General features: G+C 52.3%; 1 protein-coding gene across 1 annotated transcript in view; it reads left to right on the top strand.

Moving 5' to 3' along the window:
• Positions 1-3,164: 3,164 nt before the first annotated feature.
• The window catches only part of Plekhd1 (pleckstrin homology and coiled-coil domain containing D1), a 45,795-nt gene continuing 32,374 nt past the window's right edge, over positions 3,165-16,585 (top strand). The window contains exons 1-4 of the mRNA XM_020163132.2: positions 3,165-3,626; positions 15,260-15,353; positions 15,697-15,786; positions 15,984-16,060. Of these exons, the coding sequence (XP_020018721.2) occupies positions 3,475-3,626; positions 15,260-15,353; positions 15,697-15,786; positions 15,984-16,060 (413 nt within the window). The 5' untranslated portion in view covers positions 3,165-3,474. The remainder of the gene's footprint in view (positions 3,627-15,259; positions 15,354-15,696; positions 15,787-15,983; positions 16,061-16,585) is intronic.

The following is a 16,585-nucleotide window of genomic DNA, read 5'->3' as shown; positions in this document are numbered from 1 at the left end:
GATCAAAAGAGGTTCCATGAAGACAGTTGATTGCACTAGAGTCTGCTGGAGCCCAGATCCTTCTGCCACTTCTGCTTCCTGGTCCTATAGGGATGCTTGGACTGGACGCAACTGTCACACTGATGTGATACTGGCACTGTCTGGCACCAGTCTGGCAGAGATGCCAGACTAGCTCACTCCTGGGTCCTTTGCTTGGTGCCAGCTGTAAACAATTGGAAAAGACATGTCTGCCCGCCTACCTGAGTGTGAAGGCAGGGACAGAGGGGGCAAGGAGCTGAGGAAGTGCCACTACGTCCAGGTTGCTGGGAGTTTTTTTACCTAGTCAGGATGTGACTCCAAGAAGACCCCTGTAATCATTTTCTGCCATTTGCTGCCCCTTCCTGGCTCAAGTAGGTGAGTGAGCCTTGTGTCTGACTCACTGTAGCTTAAGTATAAGAGCAGCTAGGTTCACAGTTCCTCCCCAGGGAAAGCAGCCATGCTAATACCTGTTTCATGGAACAATGGTGACTATCACAAGAACCTGAAGACTATGGATAATAAACACCTTATGAAAATGTACCTTCACTAGGAGGAGCCATCCCTGAGCACACCTGAGAGGCAGGAATTTTATAGGATAAGTACAGTGGTCTCTGGTCCACAGGAACTCAGCCTTAGGTGAGTTGGCAGTGGAGAAATTACTGATAGAGGAAAGACTGACAGTATTCTAGCATTTGCCCAGCCTGTGCTATACTTCACAGTGCCAGGTGCTGGAGATGGAAAGGTCTGGGCTTAGATTCAGATCCCGGGGCTTGTCCTGTCACTCCCCCTCATTCCACATGTATTTGTGGGCCTATCATGTTGCAGGAAATGTCTGCTTAGGGAGGGAATATCTTTAAACTTGGTTTCTCTCATCTGGGAAAGTAAACATGCTATGCACCTCCTGGCCCATTGTCAAAATTAGATGAAACAGTAAGTTGTAAACAGCACATTGGTAACATCAGCTCCACACCTAAGCACGAGGGGACACTTTTAGGGATCCTGAGTTTCTCCCCCAACTGGTCTCACTTGGCTGTTGATAATGCTGGGCAACCCTGACCCACTTGGCCTGGGGCCCTGGATTGGTCCCCAGCTTGTTTTGTCTCCCCGAGAAGTTTCAGATGGGCATTCAGCACTCCCACCAACTGGGCAGAGAACACAATGGAAGCAGAAAAGTCCCCACAGCTGACCTGGTGTGATTTGGGTTGTTAGTTATGGGGAACAGAAGCCACTGGAGTATCTAGTGTTTGGTCAGACTCCAGAGAGGTTGCCCTCCCTCTTTTCCACACAGCCTTCGTCACTGTTGGCAGAGGTCTGTCTGGATGTCTGGTATACAGACGGAATGACCAAAGATTGTTTCTCTCTGCCATTGAAGAAAACTGCGCTCCATTTCTTCCATTGGGATTTTCTGGGCTCACTCAGCCCTTGCCCTGAAATGACTCCAGGTACCCTGCTCTCCTCCTGCCCCGGTTCACAAGCTCACCACTAGTCTTCACCACAAGCGGGCAAAGCTGTTACTGGTTGGCCTGATTTAGCAGAAAAGGAATGGATTTAACTAAAAGAATATTGGGAAGGTCTGAGGTTAAACTTCCAGAATGATATCCAAAACTGCTACAGAAGTGGTCTGAGGGGGAAGGTATGGCCTGGTAGCCATAGCAGTCACCCAAAGCAAGTCAGGTGCCTTCGCTACCACCCCTGCATGCTGCTTCCTCATGCTTGTCACCTGCAACTCAGTCCCATCCCTGTGCCTCTGACAGGCAAGGTCACACCAGAGACTCCTCCCTAATGAAAGTTTTTTAGTATCCATCTTAGAAAAGCAGGACTCCTACAGCAAGAAAATGGCCAGGCATTAGAGTGGCACAAACCCAAATGCCTGCAGGGAGGAGGAGCCAGGCAGGTCTAGATGATAGGGGATGGTGGGATCTGTGAAGAACACCACTTTAAAGACACTCAAATATAAAAAAAATTAAGATACTGTGAAAATGGTGATTAAGAGTGATAGAAGTGAGAGGTTAAGAAGGTACATTTTTAAAAAGACTTGTGTATTTTAGGGTATATTAAGTATGCCTCCGTGGTTTTTACTTGGAGCCAGATAATAACGTGTACCTGTAAACTGATTTGACTGTCAGTCTACCAATTGCAAGTTTCAGTTCCAACCTGCCTTCTTTATTTCTTCTGAGGAATCAGAGACCCTGAGTGGGGAAAGTGGTTTCCCAAGGACACAGGTGAATCATGGCTGCCCCATGAGAGAGGGGCAGCGGCTCCTGTTCCTCAACCTGGGAAAGGGAGAGTGCGCTGTGGTCTGGTGGGTAGCCTCCTATGACACAAGTTCAGTTCCTCGCTTTTGGAGTGGGGCAGCCGCCGAGCTCACCTAGCCGGTACACCTGTTGAGAAGAAGGCCGTCCCCAGGACCTGGGCAGATTTCTGTCTGCCCAGAAAGTGAGACGGTCACTAAATACCTTCCCCGAGGGGAGCGGAAGTGGATTTAGCACGCAGCCCTAGGGAGCACCGGCGAGGCGCGCAGATAAATCACGAACACACTGCACAGAGATTGGCGCTGAGTGCCAAACGCAGGCACCGACAGCCAAGTTCCAGGAAAAGAAATTCGATCTCGGCGAGGCTGCGGCGGCGCAAAGTGAAACCTGAGAGGGCGGGGAGGGGTCAGATGGCACAGCCTGTCGAGGTAGGGGGTGGGGGGCACCTACCAAAGTCTTACCTAGCCACCGGCTTGTCCCTAGAGGTTTGGGGCAACTCCCCTTTATAAGAGAGAAAACCAAGGCTCCTGCCGCTTAAGGAGCTACGTAAAGATAGCTGGAATCTCCAGCCCAGTTCTGACACCACGCCCTTGCTCCTTCCTCTCCCTTACCTAGGGACAAGTGGGGATCTGCGGGGTGACACCCGCTCATCACAAAGCAGACGCGTCCTAAGTTTCCTGGTAGGCGCTACGGGAGAGAGGGGACCCGGGGAGTACTGGGTGTCCAGGGTGGGGGTGGGGAGGTGCTGTGGCCAAATCCCGGGTGGAGGGACCGGCCGGGACCTTCCGGAAGCACGGAGCCCGGCCCTCCAGCCCGCGCCCGCCCTGATTGGCGCTCCCTGCCGGCCTCCAGCCTGCTCACCTGCCCCTCCCAGCCAATCGGGGCCACCAGAATTGGGGCTGTCATGGAGGAGGGGGAAGATGCTGTGGGCAGGTGGCCGAGTTGCCCTCCCCGCGGAGTTCCCTCCCGGCCTGCGGCAATCCCAAGCTTAGTCCCCGCCGCCGGCTGCGCGCCCCGCACCCCTCTGCGGAGCGCCTGGTGCCCCGCACGCTTTAATGCAGCGGCTTCGGGCCGGGCCCGCTCGGCGTCTCCGCTCGATCGGACGCACTCCGACGGTGTCCCGAGCCGCCTGCGATCGCAGTCTCACTGCTTCCCGCCGCCCTCTTGTCCCTGCTGGCCCGGCCGCGGGCAGCCCCACTGAGGCATGATGTTCACGTCCAAGTCCAACTCGGTGTCGCCATCGCCGTCCCTGGAGCAGACGGACTCGGACGCGCTGGACATCAGCACCAAAGTGCAGCTCTACGGGGTGCTGTGGAAACGGCCCTTTGGGAGGCCATCGGCCAAGTGGTCCCGGCGGTGAGTGCGTCCCCGCTGCTCCCACATGACTTCTGGGGAGGGAGCCCGGGGCTTGGGGACGCATCCCATCCCCTCCAGTCACCCTCCTGCCTCTGTGTCTTCCTCTGTGACCTTGGCCTCCTCCCGTTTCACTCTGCTCAGGCTCCTCCTGGGAGATGTGGATCTTAACCAGGCCCTTGATTGCTAAGGTGGGACCATCAGTCTGGGGTGGCCTGTGAATTATCTGTGGAATGAACTAAGTGCCCAGTAGGGAAGCTGGGTGTGGGCTGAGGAGATCGCGCTGTAGTGGGTCAAGTTGGGGCAGACTGCCCCAGAAGAAGCCCTATCTCCAGCCAGAAATATCCTCCTGGGACCTCCACGGTCAATTCCATCCCTTCACCCAGGCCTAGAGGAGCAGGTTCAGAGGTGGAGCATCATCCTCTCCCGTCCACTCACCGTCAACCTCTACACACAATTTGAGCACTGGCCCTTTGGAAAGGCTCAGGCCAGGAGAAGGAGGAGGGCCCTGGACGGTCTGTGGGAAGTGGTGCTGGCAACCCCTCCAACTGTCCCCTGAAATGCATATATGTAGCATGGAAGAGAGTCCAACGCTGCAGGTAGAGGCACTGGAACAGAGGGATGAAGTCAGAGTAGGTGAGAGGGTAGACTGGTCCTGTCCAAACCCCTGACAGTTTGGAAGGATGGTGGGGAGAACCAGAGCAGCCCTAACCTCATCTTTCAACTACCCAATTCAGAGATGATTCCCCAGATTCAATAGCCACGTTGCACTTACAAAGGGGACAGAGAGTTATCCGGAGAAGGGGATGCTCATGGCCCTGGCTTTGCAGGAAGCTCCCAGTGCTGTCTGCAGGTGCTAGGAACATGTGAATAGTTTTCTTCTCCGCCAAGCCAACTTCAGTTCACAGATTTGCTGCTGGCGTGGCCTGGAGAACTCAGTCCCTGTCCCGGGCCCTCCCTGGGGGACGAGCCTTCTGGGAAAATAGAGGTGCATCCACACACCCTTTCTCCATCCCACACCCTAAGTCTGCCCTGAGCAGAGGGACCTCAAATGTTCCCAGTATGGGTCATGTGCTGATGATAGTGGCTGATTCAATTCTGATCAATAATTTAATATTTTTAAAAGACCACAGAACAAATGGGAGCGATGGGCAGCGTTTCACATTTTACACAGCTGGTTTTGTGTTCTTTCATTGCTTCCTGCAGATTTCTCTCTGGGATTTAATGGGGCACAGGTCCCTTGAGTTCCTCCAAAGATAAGTTTATCTCTCTCTGGTGGTTTAACTGGAGGCTTGGTCAGCGTTAAGATCACTGTTAGGGGTTTTCAGGGCTCCACTGCCTGAGCTGCAGCCCCTGAAGGCTAGGAGCAGCCAGGGCACTCAAGTGGGGGGTGGGAAGGCTGCTTGGAGACTCAGGCACCATTAGCAGGACAACCCCGCCCCTCTTCAGCCTCAGCTGCTACGGGCAGCCAATGCTTCTCTTGCTCTTCTCCATTTCTCCCCTCTCCATCATCTCCATCGGGGCTGGCTACTGTCTCAAGTGTTCCTCCGGGTCTTGTTTTCTAAGACTTTTCTTGCCAGGAATTTTCACCTGATTGCATCCAGTAACTGCTAGGTACCTGAGACCTTCAGGGTAGGTCTCATAGCCCCTTTACCACTGGAGGTACAGTGGAGATGAGATTCTTGCACCCAGTTGATTTGGGGGCAAGAAGTGTCAGGGAGAAAAAAACACAGTGGTGGAGCTGGGGGCAGCTTGCAGAGCCTTAGCAGTGGACTTGGGGTGCCCAAAGAATCTCTATCAGTGGTCCCCACGGCCACCCCAAAACCAACCTAAGTCAGAATGTGCTCTGCAAATATAGCTCCAAGTCAAGAGTTCTAGCCATTTTTGAAGATTGTCACCTCAGCTTCTTCCTTCCTCTGGAATGCCACTGTGCACAGATTCCCCCTCCCATGGGGCTCAGGAAAGAGCGAACTCTCATCTGCCCACTCTCGGCCTCTGTCCATGCTCTCAGCTCTAGAAACACAACACACACACACCAGAGGATGGGGGTGGGGAGGCGTGATGCTCAGCTCAGCCCACTCTTGCTTCCCAACAGGGCCCCCATGGGCTCTAGCTTCCCTAGACCTCAGCTAATTAGCAACCACAGGAAGGCTTGGGGACAAGGCAGCCCAGGCCCGCCACTGCAGAGGCTTTCCATTAGGGCAATCGATACCCTGGTGGGCAGCTAGAGGAGTGGGCCAGGAAAGGCTCTGTGCTGCATAAATAACCAGTGGGCAGGATGAAACCAGCTGTAGCTGGCTGGGATCTATAAAACCTCTTCCCCTCAAGGTCTGTCTTAGGATGCTGGCCTTGACCCACCTCTGCCCATGCAGTCCTGCTTGCCTGGGGTGAGAGAATACTCTTGGGCTGAATTGTCACCTTATTTTCCCATGGGCCACAAAAGGGGAAGGGAATGACAGCATTAATTAGTAGAAAGAAGACCTGGGAGAGGTTTCTAGAGAACATTTGGGATGACTGTCCTCCCCTTGGTCTGGGTGCAGCAGAGACACAGCTCAAGACAATGGGGAAAGTGGGGGAGAGGGTCCTCTCAGCCTCAGCCGGTGTCAACACCATACTTTTTTCCTAAGCTTCTCCAGCACCCTCTCCCCTCTCCCAAATCCCTGCTGAAAGCCTCCTAAGGCCAGAGGCCCTGATGAGAACTCAGCCAATTCCTTCCTGCAACAGACATCTACACTCCTTCTTGTCCTTCCGTCCCTAGGTACAAGGTGGCTAGTGGGGCCTGATTAGGGCCCAGCCTAGCAGCAGTTACCCCTTGCAGAACTGGACTTCTGTCTCAGGAAGCTAAGAGTCACGGTGTCTTTAGATGGCACGGGTTCCACAGAGACGGTATCCACATGTTGTAAATCTCAGGCGGTAGCCTGCACAGATGTGGAAAGATCATTTGTATAGCCGATGGTCATCACACCAAGAAGATTTGGGGAGCCTTTCTTTCCATAAGGATTTGGGGCTCAGAGTTTTATTTTGTCTGCTTCACAGAGGTCACACTGTAACACCAGCCTTGCCAAAGAGCCTAGCATATCAGCTCCACGGCACCAGGCCGAGCCTCACCCTTGTGACATTGAGGTTTGGTCTCACTTTCTGGCTTGCTTGGCATTCCCCACAGCTGGCTGTGTGAGGTGTCCCATGAGAACAGCTGTAGCGTTCCTGCTATGGAGGATGTCTGCAGCCCCCACCCCCTTGCACCCCCATAATCTACCAGTGTTCTCACCTCTCACTTCTGAGTGGAAGCATAGGGAGAGGGTCATGGGCAGGCGCCAGCTGAGGGGCAACAATTCTCCTGAGAATGTGCGTGGGAAAGTTGGGAGGAGGGTCAGCAGGGAAGCTCTTTCGGCATTGAAGAAGGGAAATGATTCTTTTGGGGAGGAAGCAGTGACTGTTTACTTTATTCTGAAGATTTCCATATAGTGTTTTTCACCCTCTGGCTCTGCCCTCTCCTTGTCCCAGAGCTGCCATTCCTTCCCCAATCCTGTGGATAGGAAATATGGGGCACAGAGGCAGGGGGAAGGTGCCTTGTCTGTCTCCCCGGATCCCTGTCCCCATCACCCCTTTCCCCTGTGAGGTGGTGGTATCCAGGTAGCAATGAGTCCTTGGGAGATGAGCACAGTCTCTTGATTGCACAGCCAGAAATCGAAGCAACACTCCTTAATTCGCGCTTCATTGGGGTCACAGGATGATTCACCCAGACCAGGCCTGCCAAAGTCAAGTGAGTTAATTGTGCAAACAAGCCTGTTTCTGTCCCACTCCCCTCTCTTAGTGACTGCTGATGTCCTGTTTGAAAACGAGCCTCACCTGTGTGGGGCCAGGCTTCATGATTGCAGGCAGTTCATTTCCATTCTGTCCAGGACATAAACACAAGAAAAGAGTTTCTTCAGAGAACAGCCATGGGAGAGTAGAAAGTAAACCTGGACTGAAAGGCAGAAGCTCTGAGTTCCAGTCCTGGCTCTGTGGACCAGCTGTGTGGCCCAGCCTGTGGCATATCCTCTCAGGGATGACTGGGTCTCATCAGCAAAAAGGGGGTGGGGTGGATCAAACAGGTTTTTAAACTGTGTTCCATAGATGATTCTAGAGGTACTTTGTGTCTACCACAAGGAAGGGAGGAACAGGTGATGGGGCTCCAACCCCCTCCCCACCTCACCCAGTACCTTTGCGCTGGCATGTTTTGCAAATTAAGTGTGTGTTTATTAGAGTATTTGGAGAATTCTGCTGTAGCTGAGTGCTGTGGCTCACGCCTATAATCCTTCTATGACAGATACTGAGATGGGGAGGAGTGGGGTTTCAGGCCAACCTGGGTAAAAAGTTTGTGAGACCCCATCTCAATATCGAAGAAACTTGGGTATGGTGGCATGAACCTGTCATCCCAGCTACAGTGGCAAGCCTAAATAGAAGGATCAAAGTCCATGTTGGGCAGAGCGGGACTGGAGACCTGGCTCAAGTGGTAGATCGCCTACCAAACAAGTGCAAAGCCATAAACAAACAAACAAGAAAAACCAAAAACTGTGCTAAAAAAATTTTAAGCATCTCTCCAGGAACCCATTCGTGTCACAGGTAGTACTCCTGCTGCCCCAACATCTCAGACCTGATGCCAAACTAGTAGCTTCAGCCAAATGAACATCTAAGCATGCAGGCCACCCAGAGGGACAAAAAGGGACACACACTGGGGTCTGTGGCATTTCCACCTTCCTTCTGCAACTTCTGGAAGGGACGTGTCTGATAAGCCATCCTTTGCCAGCTCCAGCCCCTCCCCGACTCTCAGCCCGAGGAGGAAGGGAGGGCTAGTCTGGAAATCCGTGCCTGGGGGGAAGAGGGGCCAGCTGGATAGTCCTTTCTGCGAATCACAACCCATGCCTACTGTGCACATCCACGCACTCTTGCTGCTCTCTTGACAATGAGGTGTCAGATCCTGTAAAAGTCTGGGTCCTGTACCACACTCCTGCCGATCCCCCAGGAGGCTCTAACCTGAGATGTCATCGTTCATGGATTGCTTTGCTATCCCATGTAGATAGTCCCTGCTGCACAACCAGAAGTACCACTCAGCTCACTCCTCAGTCCTCAGTCTCCTCCCACTCTTCCCTACTGCCACACATATCCTCCAACTTCTTGCACAGGGTGTTATGCTGAGGGGAAGGTGTGGCAACCAGGAGGGTGGAGAAACCACAGAAGTTCAAGCAACTTCAAACTGAGTCTTAGCCTTCTGATTTCGCAGGCCTGCTCTGTTCACACCACTTTCTCTTGACCCAGTAGGATCCAGATTCTTGCGTGTTCCAGAATCTTTACTCTATGACCCCATCACACATCCTCTCTGTTACCCTCCAGGATTTTCCCAACTTCTAATTTCTCTCACCTTGTTCTGCAAAGTCCCTCCTGGCTCCTAGTCCCAAATTTGGCATTTGCATCTCCAGATACTAAGGAATTCAAACGAGTGAGTTGGCTGGGTCTTTCTTTAACAGGACCTGCCCACCATACAAGGTATTTGTGGTCTAAGAAGCATTTTAGACCACAGCTGGATCTCTTAGGAGGCTTAGCAAGCTCTGGTTGGGCCCTTATTGCACTCAGATCACAAGGATGGGAGAAGGGAAGCCACACTTAAGGAAAAACTCCTCCTGGTTTTCCCTGATTCATATTAGATGGCCCTTATGTCCATCCAGTCACTCAAGCTAGAATCCTGGCCACAATGCCCTCTGGACTCAGCTCACCCTGCCCTTGTCTTGTTATTCAATGAGCCCTGCTGATTTTACCTCCTAATTTGTCCCTTTGCCTGATGACCCCTCAAAACCCCTTCCCATGTCTAAAACTATAACTTGACCTACAAGTGCCTGTTTAAAACCCACTGGGAGCCCTCTGTCTGCAGGAAGAAGCCCACCCTGCTCTCAGCCCTGATTCCTTACTCCCCCTCCACGCTGACCACCCCTTCTGCACTTTTCTGCATGTAACACCAGACATATTTTGATAACCTTGAACACACTGTTCTCAGCATATGCTTTTCTCTCTCTGTCTGGTGTATGTGTCTCCCCCTTCTACTTCCTCCCAAATTCCTAAGATACTCCAGTTGAATCTTTAAAACCCTGCTGAGTTGTGACCTCCTGTCAGAAAACTCCCTTGGCTGGATTCCTAAACCATTCCTTCCCTCCTGGTCTGCACTCTTCCTGTTCCCGTGTTGCCATGTGTTCTTGTGTCTTACCATGTAGCATGCCCACCTGTACCCTGCTGCTTTACCTGTTGCCCTGTATCTTAGTACTTCACAGTCTTCTCGTTTCTGTAATATTCTGGGGAATATTACTTAACTCCTTTGTACTTCACTCTCCTCACCTATCTGAGGAAAGGAGTGAGTTAATACATGTAATAGTGTGACTAGAACAGTGCCTGGCACAAAAAACGAGCTTCATAAACATGAGCCATTTTTAAAAATTCTTGGTTTATGCATTCTCTCTCCTGCACTCAACTTGAAGTTCCTCGAAGTTCCTTCATCAGGCCCCATGGCTCAGCATGGTACCTGTCTGTGCCAGCTGACTCAACACTGTCTGGCCTGAACTGGCTGGGCACTTGCAGTCACTTCACAAAGATCAGCTCTCAGGAGACAAACAACTCCCTACATGACAAGAAGTCCCAGCTTACAGACCACAAGCCATTGAGAACATGAGCTTTGTCAGAAGCTATAGAGGAGTCCCAAGATTGTCACTTAGGAGTTGTTCAGTCTCTCTGTGCCTCAGTTTCTTCCTCAGTGAAAAAAACAAAAACAAAAACAAAAACTAATCCCCTCTTCTTTTAGAGTTGCTTAAATAAGATAATGTTAACAAAACACTCAGCAAAGTGAGTGTCTTGCTTCCTTTTAAAACATGTTCCTTCATTTAGAGGTGGAAATACTGTTTTTTAAGAGAGAAGAGGCAGCCAGTGTTGACATGAAACTCTTCCCTGCTCTGGGCTTCCTCACAACCCACAGTGGCAGACGAGGAGGATCCTAAGAGCCAGGAATGGCAGTGAAGCTTCTCCCAGAACAGGTGCCAGCCTGGACAAAAGGGTGGGCTTCAGACAGGCTGCAGAGCCTTGTCATGTGAATGGAGGGCTGGATGTCTCCAGCTGGGCCGCAGCCAGCCGCTCCCTCTGGTGGAACTGTGGGAAAAGGAGGTCAGGGGAGGCTGCAGCGATACTGAGCCTGAGGATAGTGAACAGTGGTCATAATAAAAGTATTTGCCACGATGCTCTAAGTCTTCATGTGATCACCCTCACTTCCCCAACACCCCTGAGAGACACAGGCATTGATGATTGTAACCTTCAAGCTGCACATGGGGGACCTGAGGCCTTAGCAGATTAGCTGGTAAGTGGCAGCTAATCTAAGCTAGCTGCCCTGACCTTGCTCCCCACCTCCCCAGGCCCACCCATGGGTGTGCTGGCCAGGAGCTTAGGCAGTGTGGGGAGTAGAAATAGGATCTAGTGGCCTTGGGCTCTGATCCCAGCTCACCACTCAGCTCTGCACAAGGCATGTGTCTTTGGACATGTTATTTCACTTCTAAACCTCAGTTTCCTCACCTTTAAAATGGAAAGGAAAGGCCTGCCACCAGGATTGCTACATGGATCAAGAACCCTGACACATGTAGAACTCCCAACGGGGAAGCCCAGACATGAGAATGGCTCAGTAAACAGTGACTCTCTCCAGCTCTTGCATACCCAGCCCAACTCTGCAGGGCCCAGCTCTGAAGGAGCGGCCCCTGGGCTTGCAGTCCAAAGAAGAAGTGTCCTTCTGTGACCCCGACTGCTGAACAGAAGCTGAGAATCACCAGTTGGAGCAGTAGTCACCACTGAGGCAGGCTGATGAGCCAAGAGGCCCTTTGATTCTCAAAAGTGTGTTTGCTAAATGAGCCCATGGTGTGGGGTACTCATCACTGCCAGCTAGGTGGCTGTCCTCTCCCTCTAGATCTGTGCTAGTGCTGCTGACCACCCCCTCCACCCCACCAAGATGAGAGCAGCTACAGCTGGCCAAGTGTGACACCTGTAGCACATGGGCCTTTTGCAATCCCTGTAACCCACGGCAGCCCCTGGGCCTACTGATGTCTGGCCAGGAGGGAGCAAAGGCTGCCCTGGACATCCACCTCCTTCTGCCTGCCTCTGTGCTGTGCTTCAGATGGAGGGGAGTGACATCTGGGAACACATCCTGTTGTTGGGCTCTACCTATCTCCATGCACCAGATCTCTTGCCCCCAGTGATGTGTGATATCAGCTCTAACGGATCCCCTGCCATTCCCCCAACAATCAGCTCTCAGCATGGTGTCCAGGACAAGGCCTTTGCAATGTAAGTCAGCTCATGTCCCTCCTGCTCAAAGCCCTCTCAGGGCTGTCTCTTTTACTCAAAGAAAAACCCAGCAGTGTGATTGTCAGCATGTCATGCCACCGCTCCCCTCGTTTCTGCCTACATAAAATGCAGACAGCACTGGCCTCCTAGGATAATAGTGAGTGCTAAACGCATTAACAGAGGTAGCTGCGTGCAGTAAGCGTGATTTTGGTAAGAGCTAAATGAGTGTAAACTCTGTCGTTGTTGCTATTACAGTAGCCATAGGCCCTGAACAACCTGGACCTGCTCCTTTCAGCCTTGATCCGTCTGCTGCAGCCTCGCATTTCCTTCCAGAGTCAGGCATGGTCCTACCTCAGGACCTTTGCACCTGTGGGTCCTCCACGTGGAATATATTCCCTCTCTTCAAAGATCACCTTTCTTTTCTTTCTTTCTTTATTCTCCTCCTCCCTCTCCTTCTTTTTCTACTTCAGGGTCTCGATACATAGACCAGGCTGGCCTCAAGCTCACTCCTCCTGCTTCAGCTTCCTGAGTACTGGAATCACAGGCTTGCACCATCATGCCCAGCTAAGATCTTGTTCTCCTCCTGCTGCTCCTGTGGCAGTGCTGTAGGGGACTGAACTCTGGGCCTTGTGCTTAGTAGGCAGGTGCTGTGTCACTTGAGTTATACCTCCAGTCCTTAAGATCGCCTTCTTAATTAGCTTCCCTCTTCCCACCCTGGTTAATATCACCACTGTCACCCAGGATAGTTGTGTTCTGGCGAGGGTCCTGATTTACACACTGGCCACATTCTCAGGCTAATTTCTTGATCTGTTCTCATATGGCAGTAGGGAGGGGTTTAAAAAGGACAGAGTGAAGGAAAAAGGAGAGAGATCTTCCTCTTTATAAAGCCACAGTCATTGGATCAGGGCCCTGCCCTTATCATCTCATTAACCTGAGATACCTCCTAAAAACCTCTCTCCAAATACAGTAGGGTCAGGGCTTCAACACAAGACAAGGTATTATTTCAAATACTGCGGAGGGGGACAGAAACAGCTCTGTGTTCCTTGTCTACCTTTCCTGTAGCCATTATCATCCCAGCCCATCCTGAGCCCTCAGCCAGCTGGCCCCAGGCTGAGCAAAATCTCATTTGCTCCTTACAATCACCATGTAAGGTAGGTGTTATCACCCACTCTACAGGCAAAGAAGTTAAGGCTCAGAGAGCCACGTATTCTTGCCCAAGGCCCCTCACCTACCCAGCTAGAAAATGGCAGGTCTGCCTGCTGTCAAAGCCTATGCTCTTACATACTCTGTGACGGTCCCTTGGAATAAACAGGGACATCTACCTGACCCATGGGTTGAAGTGGCATGGCCACCCTCCCAGAGTCCAGTGGCCTCCTCTGTGCAGGAAAAGCACACAGGGTGTGGTAGTGGTGCTAAGTGTCAAGTTCACAGCCCTGTCAACAAGTGCAGGAATGCAGACGTCAGTGTGGGCTGGGCTGGTCACCAGGTGTGTGGAGACTCAGCCAGATGAAGAGTGGAGGGGAAGCCATTCCAGGTGGAGCTGTACAGTCCCATCTGAGCTCCACGTGCGCCTGGAGCACAGAGACACCGAAAGGCAGACGTTGGAAAGCAGAGGGCAGAGGAGTAGGTGGGGCCAGAATGTCACCATGTCATCACAGTTCTACAGTGGATGGTATTCATGTGTGTTTTCCACTGGGGGCAGAAAAGCTTGGGGAAAGAGTTTGCATTAGCAGAGTATCACCCCTGAGCAGCGTCCACAGGGATGTATCTGTTATGTGACTGGGCCGGGAGGGTTAGGGTCAATAAAGAAAATGAAGAAGCCAGATATAGTGCTGTGTGTCTGTAGTCCCAGCTACTCAGGAGGCTGAGAAGAAGGATCATAAGTTTGAAGCCAGTCTGGACTACACAGTAAGACCCTACCTTAAAAAAAACCAAAACAGAGCTGGCAGGTGGCTCAAGCAGTTACAGCACCTGCCTAGCAAGTGCGAGCTCTGAGTTCAAACCCTAGTGCCACCAAAAACAGCAACGGCAGCAACAAAACTAGGCAATTTGTTGGCACAAGGCTCACAGCAAAGCACAAAGAGATTTTATTCTGCTTAGAAAAGCTGTCTGCAGACCCAGGCCTGCCCTTCCACCCTACTCCCACAACAGCTGTGACTTTAGGAAAGAGTGCGCGTTTGGTAGTTTGGTAGGACCTGCAGAGATTCTCGGACTTCTTGATGCCCACCAGTAACTTCTCAAGCCCCTCACCAGAAGGCGCTTCCAACTAATGGTGCTGGGAACCATTCAACAACAGGCTCTTAGGCAGAGCGGGTTGGGCAGTTCTACAGTATTTGATTTGCACGGTGTGAATACTCCCACCATGGCCAGTGTCAAGTTCCAATGCCATGTCACTGAATGCAGGGCAGGCGAGAGAGTCACACTGTTGGCTATTGTGAGCCCATCCTAGCACTCTCCAACGTACTGCTGCTTTGAACTCTCCCCCCTGCATGGACGTGCGCACACGCACACTCAACAACTCAGAATCCCCATCACCTCCTGCTCACATCACATCACTACAACAGTGGCCCTGGAGGAAGGAGCCAGCCATTCTGGGTGTCTCTGAGCCTCAGGGAATTTGAGGCCCAATTGGATGTTCCCTTAGGGGGCACCTGGTGTCTTAGAGCGTCAACCACGACATCATTAAGAGTCCCCCAGGGTGGGCCAAGTGTTCCACATGTTGGCATCGAGACCTCCCTAACAGCCAGAAAGCATGGTGATCCTGTTAGACTTGAGTCCCAGAAAGAGGCTATGAGCAGTCTGAGACAAAGGCAAGGCGTGTCTCCTTGGGATGTTAGTTGGTCTCACCAGCCTGGTACCCAATTCCATTTGGTTACTACCGCTTAAGATTACACCAAAAGACACATCTTAGAGTTGTGCATCTTCTTCCCCTCCTTCTACCATGCCCAGGGAGCCCCTGAGTGAGTGGGAGTGCTAGCTCAAGGCATGAAGGAGCATGAGGGGAAGGACCACACGTGCCCTGCTGTGCTGAGGATGTTGCTCAGGAAACAGAGGCAGGCAACCCTGGAAGCAGCCATAGGCCTCCCTCCTCGCTGCCCTGGTGGGGGGAGGGGCTGTGCTGTCTGCAGGGAAGGCCAGCTGGTGGGCTGAGGCCTTTGTGCAATGTGGAGTGTGATGTGGTATCCCCACAGGCTCCCATATGAGACCAGGGCCCCCAAGGGCACTCTTGCTGTCCTGAGAGACCTTACCCCCTTCTCTCCTGGTTATCCCTCCCTCCCCATCACTCACTGCAGGTTTTTCATCATCAAAGAGAGCTTTCTGCTTTACTACTCTGAGAGTGAAAGAAAAAGCTTCGAATCCAATAAATACTTCAATATACATCCCAAGGTGAGGCAGCCCTGCCCCAAGGCTACAGTGGGGGAGGGCCCAGTGGGGATGTCAGGAGATGGTAGGGGAATATCTGTTGTCTTGCTGTTGTCTAGCCAGAAGGCTGGATAGCAAATTCTCTTGAGGCACAGCCCTCCTGGGCTGGACCCTTACCCTCCTATCCCCTAAAGCCTGCCCAGCCCTTCCTCTTCCCTTTGAGGGTCAGTTCTGGCCTCTGTCCTGTGGCCATAGGTCTGTGGAATCCAGGCTGTTGGTGGCACCTGGATTTATCCAAGGGCCACAGGATCCCCCTAGTGACATGAGCTGGGTTGGGTGGGGGCTGTCCATTCTGGTTCTCCTTCAGGGTGTCATCCCTCTGGGAGGCTGCCTGGTAGAGGCCAAGGAAGAGCCCAGCATGCCTTACGCCATGAAGATCTCACACCAGGACTTCCATGTGAGTGAAGGTCTCCTGCAGCTTGGGTTCAGCAGAGGTGGACCAGTTTCTTCTTGGTTCCCTTGGAACAACCCTGCGTGACCTGGCCTGGGAGGGCTGTCAGTGCCCCAGATTGTGAGGTGGGGGAGAGTGAAGTGAGCCTCCCTCACCCTCGGAGTGGCCACCTCTTAGGCACACCAGCTTCTTCTTCCTGGCAGGGGAACATCTTGCTGGCTGCTGAGTCGGAGTTTGAGCAGACGCAGTGGCTGGAGATGCTGCAGGAGTCTGGGAAGGTGTAAGTGTCTGCCAGATGAACTGTTGATGAGCCAGAAGTAGAGGAGATGGGCTGGGTGGGCTCAGAACTCCCTTGCTGTTTACTGGGATCCTGTGGAAGCTTAATAGTGGGTGGAGGCAGACAGACAACTCAGCTGTAAAGGTTCCCTAAGTCAGTGAGCTTGGAAAGTGTCTACAGTCACAGGTGACAGACATAGGAGACCATGTGCCCCTAGCTCTTGGGAGCGAATCCAGCATCACTGGCTGTAGTTGACATCTCGATTAATCCTAGCAAGGACCAGAGCTAGCGTTTTGTCAGTCAGGGTCCAGGTCACAAAAACCCCAGCCAAAGTAGTCCATCTACACATAAACCCCTGTCCAGGCTTCTGCCCATTCCAGCTGGTCACTATTTGGGCCAACAAATGACACTGACTCACACACCCTGTGCCCAGCTTTATGCTAGGTGGTGGGCATATGTGGTGTAGAAAGCCACCAGGAAGTAGTCTCTTCCCTGCTCTGAAAGAGGTTTTGGCCCAGCCCCTGTGGC

This window comes from Castor canadensis, chromosome 3 (genome assembly GCF_047511655.1).
Source record: "Castor canadensis chromosome 3, mCasCan1.hap1v2, whole genome shotgun sequence".
In the NCBI taxonomy this organism is placed as follows: Eukaryota; Metazoa; Chordata; class Mammalia; order Rodentia; family Castoridae; genus Castor; species Castor canadensis.
Note: the sequence above shows the minus strand (reverse complement) of the source record. Positions and strands in the feature narration are given on the sequence as shown.